At 46.1% G+C, this 12181-nt stretch overlaps 1 protein-coding gene across 2 annotated transcripts in view; it reads left to right on the forward strand.

Annotated features, from left to right (window-relative positions):
- Positions 1–10265: 10265 nt before the first annotated feature.
- Positions 10266–12181, forward strand: part of EFHC2 (EF-hand domain containing 2) — a 60074-nt gene continuing 58158 nt past the window's right edge. The window contains exon 1 of one of the 2 annotated variants that reach the window (XM_035315971.1): positions 10266–10372. In XM_035315971.1, the coding sequence (XP_035171862.1) occupies positions 10322–10372 (51 nt within the window). In that variant the 5' untranslated portion in view covers positions 10266–10321. Of the gene's footprint in view, positions 10373–10536; positions 10708–12181 lie in introns of those variants that run through there. The other variant, XM_035315972.1, reaches the window with a different exon arrangement.

Genomic DNA, 12181 nt, shown 5'->3' on the forward strand with positions numbered 1-12181 from the left:
CCATACTTCAGAATAATCTGGTTGTCTCCATTAAATCAGAGGCCAATGTTAGCTCTTTCTCTATCAAGACACACAAAAATGCAAAGCACAGTTAATGAAAATCATTAGGGACGTTGAGAAAAAAAAATAAGTTTAAGGAAGTTGTTTGATTTACATAGGGAACAATCAGAAGTGTACAAGTTAAAGAAGTCAAGAGCAGGTAGATCTGGCACTTCAGACTTTTTCATAATATGACCGCAAAACCCATCGGTGACATTGAGAGGCAAGTTGAGGAAGGCTGCTCCACCCAGCGTGGGGATGAAGATCCATTGCCTGAGAGCCTTGCAGGATTACAAAAATGTCACGCACCCTGCAAGGGATGAGAACAAGAACAATTATACTAGTAAGGGTTAAAATGCAAGCAGCCTCAGCACTTGTGTAGCTGTGCTTCAGGTTACAACCTCATGAAAAGCTGGATTCTCATATTTGCACTTCTTCCAGCGATGAGCAGTTTGTTCACTGTTTGCCCACTCATAATAGTTTGGCTTTTCTCCGTGAGGTGAAAAAAAAAGCTGAAAAAAACAGCTGTCCTGGGGACGAAGCATCCCATCATCCAGATCAGCCTTGTGATCTCCCAAGCCATTTCCGAGTGAGCGCACCGTGGCTGGCTGTGCAGGAGGAAACAGAGCACGGGGACACGCCTGAGCGTGCACCTCGGAGCAAGCCAGGAGCCAGAGTGCTGCGAGTGAAAGCCCACCCATCCCCTCACCTTTCCAGCGGAGCTCCTGCCAGATAGATTGCAGATAAGCATCAGAATATCCTGAAAAACAGTGGTGAAAAGAGACTACTCAAATGCATTTACAACATCCCACCAACCCGGGGGTGGATCAGCTAGACCCAAGCTGTACCTAGCAGAAATCTGTCTAACCTGTTGTTACAAGCTCTGGAATATGAGGATGCTCTGCTCAGCAGAGGTGTGCCGCCCTTCTCCTTCACCATCCTTGCCACTAGAACATTTTTCTGCTGTAACTGGATTGCTTCTTGCATTCTCCACTATGGCCATAAAACATCAATCATAGCTCCAGAGAGGTACTCTGAGCCTTGGGCTCTTTTATGTGTAGCCCCTTTCCCCACATTTGGTGATCTCCTTCAGGCATTGCCTCAAGCATCAAACACAGAGAGATGCTGTCAGCCCTGGGAAGGTTTGGCTTCCTCTTACCTGCAAGGCTTTCAGAGTGTTCTCCTTGGCCACATCTTTTCCTGCCATTCAGCTCAGAAGCCAGGGATGCTCAAAGCTACACAGCAAATGGCCCCACCAGCCAGAAAGTGCTCCTTGTGCCTTTCCGTCCTCGCTGTGCATCCTCTTTTTAAAATGCACCATAACTCCCCTCAGCTGCAAAAGCACTGCAAGAGTGCACCCACCTCTCACATCTCTCTCTCCTAGCTCCTTTCAGATCTGGCGCTCGCTGCTTTCCACAGCTCTTACGGACCACGCAATCTTGCAGCCAGGCAGCTGCATAAGCATCAATAGCAGCAACCAGAGGGGATCTCACATTTTGCCTCCAAGTGCATTCGTGGTAGGTTTTCCAGCTCCCCACTCACCCCCAGCACACACACACACACACACCACTGCCCCGTGTACGGCCCATATCGTTTCTTTTATACCTGCAACACTGATTTCCTTGTCATAAAAGGAAATTTGGTGGATTTGGTTAACAGCAAATCACACCAAGCCGCATCTCATTTTTAAGCTTTATGGAGTTATAAATCACCCGACTATTTGTTTTAGTCCTTTCTCAGGAATAAAGGAGATGGTGATTATTTCTAATTCCCTGCCTCCACAATTCCCTGCCCCTACTTTTAACAGTGTGTTTGTTCTCATCTTCTTCAAAAAAGGCTCTAGGCTCTCTGAGCTTCTCAGCATCATCTGCCAACTTCCCTATCCATGGGTTAATTCTTCCCTCAGTTTCCCTTTTTGTTACTATCAAAAAATACTCTTAAAATGCTGTATTGGTATAAACAAAGAATAGGCAAAGTATTTTATTTTGTGCCTTAGACTTCCTGATTTTGTCCCTGTATGTTCGTGCTGAGCCACACTCGCCGAGCATGCTGTGCCCTGGTTAAACACTTTCTTCAAAACTGCTGGAGAAGCTAAAGACCCCCCCAAACCAATCAGCCCTGTTTTTTAAAACCATTCTGCTAGCTGCTCACAAAAGAGCATCATCTGTCTGAGTTTCTTAGTTAGGGGAAAGGAGATGAGTGTAATGGATGTAATTTTTTACTGTATTATTTCCTGGTGCTATTTAGAGATCAGGTCTATCTTGTTCTATGTTCTGTGTCTGAAAGAAATGCATGTATCTGTTTTTCTCTTGCTAGTTCATATTTCTCCAGCTCACTGCTTCCCATTTCTTCCTCCTGTGCGTAGTCTCGTGTAGGCAACGCAGAGCGTCCTAATGGGAGGGGAGGGAGAGAGAAGCGCCTCATCGCAAGCAAGGCCTCCAAGGGACGCTCCTTCACCCTTTAAAAAACTCAAGATATATAAATTAGGCAGTAAGATTTTACCCAGCCCAGCAGCCATAATTTAACTACCAAGACTGCTTTATTCCCGATGTCTTTAATAGGCAGCTTTTCTTCTTAATCTAGACAACTTAAAATTTGGTACTGAGACCGTACGGGATCACTAAGTTCAGTCTGATGGCTTGATCTTGTCATCTTCATCACGAACTGACTCAATAATCTGAAGCAGAAACATTATAGCTACATCAAATATCAATAAAATTACATGCAATACAAAGATTAACTCATTCCAACTTGACTTTTCACTGCACGATCCCGTCCTCATCGAAATAAAAATTATTCAGCCGCAAAAGGCCCTTGAGCATAACATGACATTTACAGCACCTATGAGTATTTCTTGTTTATTTCTCATAAATTTCCTTTGGTAATAACTTAGTCACTCGGCAAGACTCTACAGTATACACATAGATTACATGATTATCTCATATTTTATACAACACATGTTGAAGTAATTAATTGTCCCAGGCAAATGTCACACCATTTAGTTCATCGTTACGAGCCAAATATTTGTGCAACCATTTGTTACAAATATATGCATCGCCACAGAACTCTTCAGCTCCATCATATTTAATAAGTGTAATTTAAGGGGACACTGTCGAGGCTGTTAGCCTCAACTTTCACATTAATTTTTGTTCCACTTGCAATCCCTTCGAGGATCCAGCCTCAACCCATTTGTTTACTTGCAAGTATCCTTGTGAAAATATTTAACGCACAAAAATAACTATGATCTTGCAGTGGTGTGGAATGTGCTAGTGACCGGATAATTTCATGCCTGAGGATGACAGCAAGGTTTCATTTTTATGTGGACCTTTTTCATCCTTTTTATCAACAAGATCTGGAGTTTGACCCATCTTCAAGGCAGAACCCCAGCAAATCAGGATAGGTTCCTTCTTCACAAAAAGAACTGCTCTGAATCAGAAATTCAACTGAACTTCAAGTTAGGGCAAGAAATGTATTTCTCTGCAAACACAGGTTACCTCCAAACAAACAAACAAATGAAGCCCCCCCCCCCAGGACAGCAGCTTTAATTTCAACACAAGGAAGACAAGTTAGCCACGCAGCAACAGCACCAGTTGCCTTGAAAAATACATTTGAAGGGCATGAAACCACCTCTGACAGACAGTGAAGCCTGCTTCTCCCGTGCCCTAAATTAGGTCTTCCCCGTACTCCGCACACACCGATACAGAAGTCCGACCACCAGCAATGGAGCTGGGCGGTAAGAAATTGTGCTCAGGGACTCGATAGGCCGAACCAGATGGCTCCATTCAAGCTAACAACCCAATAAATCCTGTTCCCTGCAGACCGCTTGTTCTTCAGCACCTTCGATCAACAAGTGTGGAAAGGGGGCCCTGACACTTTTCTCACCTATTTTGGCCTTCGATGAGAAAAGCAGCCGTGAAGAAAAGAAGCAGAACCAAAAGCAGTAGAAGTGGAAATGAGAAGTCGTAGGTGGAAGTGCAAAACCAAGAAAACAGAAAGAGAGCAGAAGGAAATATAGAGAAGACACGGCAGAGGTAAGAGTGAATAGAGCTGTACTGCACCTCGGTGAGGCTTCTTTTATATCGCTGTGAATAGTCACCTTTATTCGAGACAGCTGCACTCAGACTGGAACAGGCAGAGAGAAAAGCATACCAGGTTGTGCAGAAGAAAGATGAACTATCATGCAAACGGCGTGCCAAAAAGTCTGGTTTGCTAAACTTAGCAAAAAGCTGAAAGGAAATGTGATTGCTATCTATAATTACGTAAGGATCAGGCATCGAATGGCAAAAAAAGGAGACACGGTATTTAAAGGACAATGTCAAAACAAGGATGAAAAGGATAAGTTTCCCAGGAATACATTTAGGCTGGAAGTTAGAATAAAGTCCTAATCACTGAAGGAATTAGATTTGGGGCAAAGCTCAATTCCTAACTTATTCATAACTGACAAATTTTAGTCAGTTTTGAGAGGCTGGTATTGACCAAGACTTTTGATCCATACGGATGACCTAAGTATCATTAAGACAGGGCTTGATTATTTTAAGAAACAATTTCTGGTACGATTCCAGTAATTGCCAATGCACTGGGCTCTGGGACCAAGGGGATTACTGTCACTCCCGTTCCGTCGTTATTCTGGCAGACTTCACCAGGTTTGAGACCACTGCTTGGAAGCCCAAAATGTCCTTCTGCCTTTGGTATCTTGCGCTGCCTTAATATTTCTATGGACAATGTGCTATTATATTTGAAGCAGGATGGATGAGTCCTCAAAGCAACTTTGATCTGTACTAGATCCTCAAAGCAGCCTGCAAGGATGGCTTGAAAGCTTTTTATTTAAAATAAGTGGCATTTCCTCCCTCTCTTTTTAACTGAAATAGATGCTGAATGTAGGGCGAATCGCATCGTAAGCTTGATTGCAGAAGGCAAGTATACTTCTGAAGCAACCTGGATCAATAGCAGTTTCTTGTAGTTGAATGTAAAATATCTATTTATTGCCATGAGAATTAAAAAAAAAAAATTGTTTATTTTTTGTTTTATCCATCATCTGAAAAGATTAAGCTGGAAAATGGAGAACGGGAGGAGAGGGAGGAATTGATCAGTCATGCAGCCTCAACTGATGGCGCATCCTCAAGGCAACTTGCAAGACTTGGAGAAATGCCGACACAATTTTCCTAGGCAGAAGGAAGCACACTGGCAAGTCTTGCTGAACAGAGCCAGTGCTGCCGCTTGTGAGTGTCTTGCAGTGCCTCCTTGGCGAGATGTGAGAGCTTTCACAATAGATACCGATATCCAGGCCACAGGCAAGTTAGGCCCCTGGTGCAAGTAAGAAAGATGTGTATTGACGCTCTTACTGAGCCAAACCCCTCATTTTTGTCAGCAAGACAGTGTGAATGCAAGAAGAGGAAAGCCAGGAGACGCTTGTGCTGCAAACAGCTCCAATCCCACTCACATCACAAACTGGTCAGGAATTAAAGGAAGGAAACCCAACAAAAGTCAGGAGGGAAATAGCTGCGTCTCTTCCTTATTGTGGCCACGAGTGTGGCCCTCTGTTCTGCAGTGTCTGATACCGTCATTAGGTTTCTGGATGCCGCATGTGAGCATTTCCCTGACTCTTGCGGGACTGTCTAGGGACGGCTGCCACTTCAGGCTGCTCGTGTTAGAGCCAGGCTGCCACAGGGCCTTTGCATTTCCAGGGGATTTGTCCTCGCTCTGAGATAGCTGTTATCTAGACGGAGGAACGTGTGCTTTGCTCTTTGTGCAGGTGACAACGTAACTCGGAGGCCTCGGCTGCATTCTGATGAGGGGCTGTGTTGCTGCTGAGTGCTGCATTCATACTTTCCTCCCGCCGGTTGGTCGGTCTCTCACATAACATCGCGCTTTCCTACACGTCCCAGCGACGGCTGCGTGCCGCACTAAACGCGTGCCCGTGGTTTAATTGCCAAAATCTGCATTCCACTCCTGAATTTAATTAGAGGCTTTTCTGTCAGGTTCGTTTTACTAGCGTGGCTGCATCTCAAATCAGCCCACATAATGAGGGTGCAGAGGAACCGAAGAGCCGCTCTCCATGGCAGGTCTCACTGAATATATGCAGCAGGGGCAGCTCAGACTTGTAACGCAAGGGCTCGGAGTGTCTCTGCTGCTGCTGCTTTCAGAAGTGTGGGGTACTGAGGAAGGTCTCCCCGACTTTGATGAGAGGGAAGTCAGGCCGATAGCAAACAACTCAGAAAAGCTCACACCTTATGTAAAAGAGCTGGGTATCAGATGACTAGGAACTTCAAAATGCTTTCAACAGGCATGACAAAGAGAAACACGCCAATCAGGCTTACTCTGTGAGGCGGTAAGCTATTTCCATCAAGTTTTCAGAGGTGGGAGAATTTGCAAGATGTTATGATGGGGTGGGGACAGACGGGGAGGAAAGCCAGACAGATGCACAGCCTCTAGCAGGGGGCTAGACTGAGCAGGGAGTACCAAGGGAGTCCTGCAGTTCCCACTCTTCTTCTCTGCCCTACGCTTTGCTTCCCCAAAGGGCATTGCAGATCTGAACAAAGTCACTCGTGCAAATGTGCCCTATTAGAGAATGCTGAATTGGAGCAATTAGGCATGGAAAGGTCATTCCAGATAATGAGACCTTCCAGTGAGACCACTGGATGTAACCTTTTTTGTTCTTCTATTCCCCATGGCACGGCCAGGAGAAAGAGGTTATGGGCCACGAGTTGTGGAAATTCATGCTTAATACCTCGCCTTGTTGGGGCTGTGGGCAGCTGCAGCAATACTGTGCTAAGTGGTACATGGTCAGCACAGGTACCTGTGGCCACAGAAATGCCAGATTTTTTTCCTCTTCGGGTTGTCTGGAGCACTCCACAGCTGCAGCCAAAGATTATAATCAGAACATTGTTTTCTGGCGACTGAAGAGGTATTTTCAAGTGCTACACGTTCATTGACTGGTGAAAACAGAATGAAAGAGGGCATAAAAGACATGAGAAAACATAAGGAATCAATGTTTCTAAGTTCCTGTCACTGACTGTGATGGTGCTGTTGAAGGAAGGATGCTATCAGTTGACCCATATTGCAACACAATGCACAGCCACTTCAGAATTTGCCCTTTCCCCCCCCAGAGTTAACCAGCTACGGGTAAGGCTGCAGTTCTCTGTGAGGATGTGTGCTTAATTCCTCTGTTTGTATCCTCTCTGTGATTTCTGTGGTGACGGTAACAGCGTTTTTATATTTTTCTTAGACAGACCTAAGGAAGTAGGTACTAACAGGCAATAATTTTCCAGTGCTAATTTCTGTGCATGTTAGAGTTTTAGTTATGTTCAGGTCTTAGCATGCTTGCATGATGATCCACGTAGTGCCATAATTCACTTTAAACTAGGCAATCTGGGAACAATCTAATTTTGGACGACCCAATCCTAACATGGCCTGTAAAACCACTCCCAGAAACAGGATGAAGAAATATGTATGACTGAAGCACAGACTTGTCTTTACGGTGAAGTGGCATTAAGTTATGCCAATTTCAGTCACACTTTCCTGGTGAATTCTGAACTGATATAACTTCGGCTAAGGCAAGGCTTCCCCTGTCTACTTCCTCTTGTGAGCACAGATGGCTTTTTGTTCTGATCTGAAGACAGAACAAACCAGGAGTCAGTTTCTGAACTATGATGTGATCCCAGCTGGAAAACAAAGTGCTCAATACAAGACTGGAAGAGAAGTTTCAGTTCTCCAAAGATTTTGCAAAAGAGAGACAGAGAGAGGGATGAAGTGCATAGGTTGGACATGGTCCTCCACTCAGACAAACGAACCCTGGAGCCAACGCCATTTGGTCAGATTCAAAGCAATATAAAAAAAACAAGGCAATTTCTGGGAAGTTTGCTGAGATTACAGTCTGAATATCCCTAATGATTTCGAGTTTGCTAGTAAAACTCAATCCCAGTAAAAAGAGATTAGCATCTATGTCTTTTTAACTCCGAAATATTTTCTGTGCTTTCCCCAGCTTTAGCTTCCCTCGCTTTCTTCCTCCTTTGAACTGTACAGCTAATGCAGTCTTATGTACATTCACCACGATTATCCTTAGAGTACTGTCAGAATATAGTTAATTTACTGCTGCCTACTGCTTGCCTTTGTTGTCATTAGCAATCTTCATTTAATAAAAAGCTTTTATAAAAAATGGTTTTCCTGTAGTACTTTTATTTTTCCCAGAAAAGGCATTAAAATTAATTTGTTTTCACTTGGTCTGTATTCTTGAGTGAATACAGCAAGGAACAAAAAAAAAGATAAACATGTGAGAGAAACCCCAAAGAGAAGGTAATGCAGAAAGAAGGAACTCTGTTCTAAGTAGAACATACTCTTTTTATATTTCCACATATGAAAGAAAGGAAAAAAAAAATGATTTAAGACTGGCAGAACACGTCGTATTGCAACCGTGCTTCTGGCGTACTGGGCAGATGCTTCCTTTCCTTCCCCACAGCTCCCCGCGGCTTCTTTATGGGATGAGGCAGAAGGCAATAATCCTAAGCAGAAAGATTTGACCCCAAGGTCAGGGAGGATTCACCGGATTTTCTGTTGGAAATGGATTGTAGTCTCCATCCACTTCGCTAACCTTCCTAAGTAAGTGCTGCTGCTGTTTCCCTCGCACGTTTTCCACATGTAGCCTCTGCCTGTGCTGCCTGAAAGCGTGGAGCACCGGCTTATTATCGACACTGAGAGGGTTCTAAAACATTCCAACTGCCCCGTTCTGTAATGAGCCACGAAAACCGAACAGGAGATGCCGGAGGAAAAACGCAGTGAAAAGAGACCCTAATTCTTCACTACTGTGCTTTCGTGATGGCTGCTATTCCAAATGAGAAGTTGTGCCACCAGTTGCATGGGGCTCAGGGGCATTTGGTACAATGCACCAGCGGCTACGCTGGCTCAGTAATTTCAGAAAGGCGTATTGGCACGTAGAAATGCTTTGGATCCACGTTCTGAAGGCCCTCACTAATGAAAGCTGTGAAAACCTGAAGGTACGTTTTATGAGTACACTGATATCTCCTGTGCAACGCTTGTCAGATACACAGAGATGTATTAAAAGGATAGCGGGGGATCACACGGATGTAGAAAAAACAGGCGATGCTGAAGAGCCGAAGCACAGCAAAGTCTTGCATGCCTGGCAATAACCTTCCAGAATTTGCATGGTTTCCTTCCCTCCTTCCCTCCCCCATTTCAAACTTCTGGAAACAATTAAAAATGAAGGATTTTTGTTGAAATTAAGAGTTTCTGAAACCAGAACGTTTTGACAAAATAAAGCTGACAGCAAATGCCACAAGAGCGTTCTACGGGAGCTGTGTGGGGAACGCCTCCTGGTCTCATTTAGACCGAAAACATCGCCCACGAGCCTGTTTCAGGGAGGAGAAACGATGTGCTGTGGGAATTTCATGGTCTGATGCATTGCGGAGTATGAAATACGGCAGGGGAGATCCACTCCATCCATGAGAATGAGGGCGTTAAGCAGCCGAAGTACAGCTCCTCTGAGACAGCACGAGAGCCGTGACAGAATTTAAATATTTGGGTTCCAGCTAACTACTTTATCCATTTATTCTATTAGAAACAGTTCCAATTAGAAATAAAAAAAAAAATATGCTTCTGAAGAGCTCTGTACAAAATGGAGGAGCACCACGTAGGACGCTGGGCTCCGGAGGCGACCTGGGCGGCGTCCTGCCTTGTTAACCAGGAAAATGTTAGCTGCATTAACAAAAGGAAGAAGCCTTCCTAGTGAGCTACCCGTGAGAAACTCTCACTGCATTTTCTGTTTGAAATTTAAATCGCGGCGTTAACACCACCCACTACATGAAACCAGTGCGAGTGAAACGAGGACTCCTTTTGTTTTCCAATTAAAATATCTTTAAACCTTTACCTCGCCGCAGCGAGGTGCTTAACCCAGCACTGGGTCACTAGTTTCACCATCCCGCTAGGTTAACATGAAAAAAAAAATACACAAAAAGATATAAGAGCTCGCCAAACACGCTTCCCCCAAGCCCACCAGGGCCCCAAAGTCAGACATGAGGTGGAAAAAGTTGCCCCCCCCCATCCCCTGAGGCCCTGCTGCACTCGGCTATTTCCGTCATCACTCGGCTCTTTCCGGCACCGCTCGTCCCCCTTGCCAGTGCCGCTCGGGTCTTTCCGGAGCCCCTGTCAGCGCCGCTCGTGTATTTCCGGAGCCGCTCGGCTCTTCCCGGCGGCGCTCGAGCCCACGTGACGCCCCCGACCGGTCTCCAGGCAACGGCGCCCGCCGCGGAGGGGCCGGGCGGGCCTGGCCATGGCGCTGCCGCCGCAGCCGCTGCCGTCGGGGCTGTCCCTCGGCCGCACCGTGAGTGAGGGGGCTCTGCTGTAACTAGGAAATTAAAAGCGGGGATGCCTCGCCAGCAGGTCGCGAGGAGGGACCTGGCAGCCGCCCTAGGGCGGGTTGGGTCTCTCGCAGAGCAGAATGGGGAGAGGCGAGTGGGCTCGAGGTGAACTGCAATGGTTTCGTAGGGGGAGAGGCTGGGCGAGGGCTGACACTCGGGGCAGTCCGGGAATATACAAAAAAGGCATTTTTTGTCGTCAGCTACCGTAGCTGACAAAAGCCAAGCCTCTTCAAGCTCGCTCAGCAGTGATAATTTTCTGCATACGAACAAAATACTGTATCGTGACATGGTGCAGGAGGTAGGGAAGGGTTTGCGAAACCCTCAGGAGGCAGGTAAAACTCTAGGGGCTTCACTCATAACCCTAAAGTGTCTGGAAGGAAATCCTGTATTGTGCTGGGGACAAGTTGTGACTGTCAGAGCCCTGGTTTCTGCAGCCTGACTGCCGGGGTGCTTTGCCAGCTCCTGAGCCTGGTCCACACGGTGAGGTGATAATGTAGTTTGGGCAGGGTTTTCACATCGCTTATCAAGCTGCCTGCACTGATGCCAGTGATACCACAAGCATCCGTACCCCTTCAAGGTGAGACTTCTCCCTGCTGCCTCCTGGGAGCCCGCTCTGAGCAGTAAGTCAGCCTGCGTGAAGTGCAGTCCAGTGGAAAACCTCTGGGAGCTCTCTGCAAAGAACAAGGGCTGGTGGAGGCAAGTGTAGCTGCCCAGGTGGTCGTACAGGGAGCTGAAAATTGTGCAGAAATACGTGGACTCCCCAGCCTCATTTGGTGTGTCGGCATTGTGTGGGCTCGTGCCAGCACAGAACCTCTTGCAGGAGGAGCCCAGCTTGTGGCACTGAGGATAATTCAGGCAATTTCTTCCCTGTGAACAACAGGCTGGGTGCTGAAGTTTTAGAAGGGCGAAAACGAAAGGTCTGGTGCTGAATGCTCAGTCTGTCATGTTAAATTCAATTTTGTCCTGTAAGGAGTTGGTTGTGTATATAACACTCCAGGTAGCTGTCAAGCAAGCACTTCAGCAGCATTGAAATAGGTGTGCACCATTCCTGTCTGCGAGGTGGAAATAGAATAGCTCAGCTCAGGGTGATGCAGGACTTTATTGTTCTCCAGATTTCATTTAACTTAATTGATGGAGATTACTGTTTAGTATGATGGAGCTGTCTCCAGAGCCCCACAGCAGCAGCGAAGAGGCTTTGTGATAGAGACGTGATGTCTCCTCTCTCAGAGATAAGGCACAGTGCACAAGTTTACACAAGCTTGAGAAGAGCTACATACAGACAGTGTTGAACACCCCATGCTGAAGTACATACAGTGTGTAATTAGGTGTAATTTAATTTTTGTACAAATGAGAGGCTAAGAAGAATATGTTGAAGGAACAAAGAAAGGTTTGACTACTGTACATGGAAAAGAAAGCAAGTGTTTTCATGCTCCAGCAAATCAGGGCTTTGAGGTGGTTAGGAACACGGAGCCGAACTCCCACGATTGATTGCCCTTGGCAAGTGGGAATTAAGACATCCATTCACAGTGCTTAGAGCCTCGTATCTAAGAGTCAGTGGCCCTTGCATTATGCTCCGTTATGTTTATTACATATTGACAGCTCAACCAAGAGTGTTTGCATCCTCTCCAGCCTACAAATGGAAAAGCTTCACCTCAAGCTGAGCGCATCTTCCCCTTGCTGCTGAAGACAATGAATTGTGAGGCCAGGCAGCTCACAGCTGCCCCTGGTGCTGGCGCTGCAAAGGGCAGCAACCCCTGTCTCATTTCCACTTT

The sequence above is a fragment of the Oxyura jamaicensis genome, chromosome 1, assembly GCF_011077185.1.
Source record: "Oxyura jamaicensis isolate SHBP4307 breed ruddy duck chromosome 1, BPBGC_Ojam_1.0, whole genome shotgun sequence".
Taxonomy (NCBI): Eukaryota; Metazoa; Chordata; class Aves; order Anseriformes; family Anatidae; genus Oxyura; species Oxyura jamaicensis.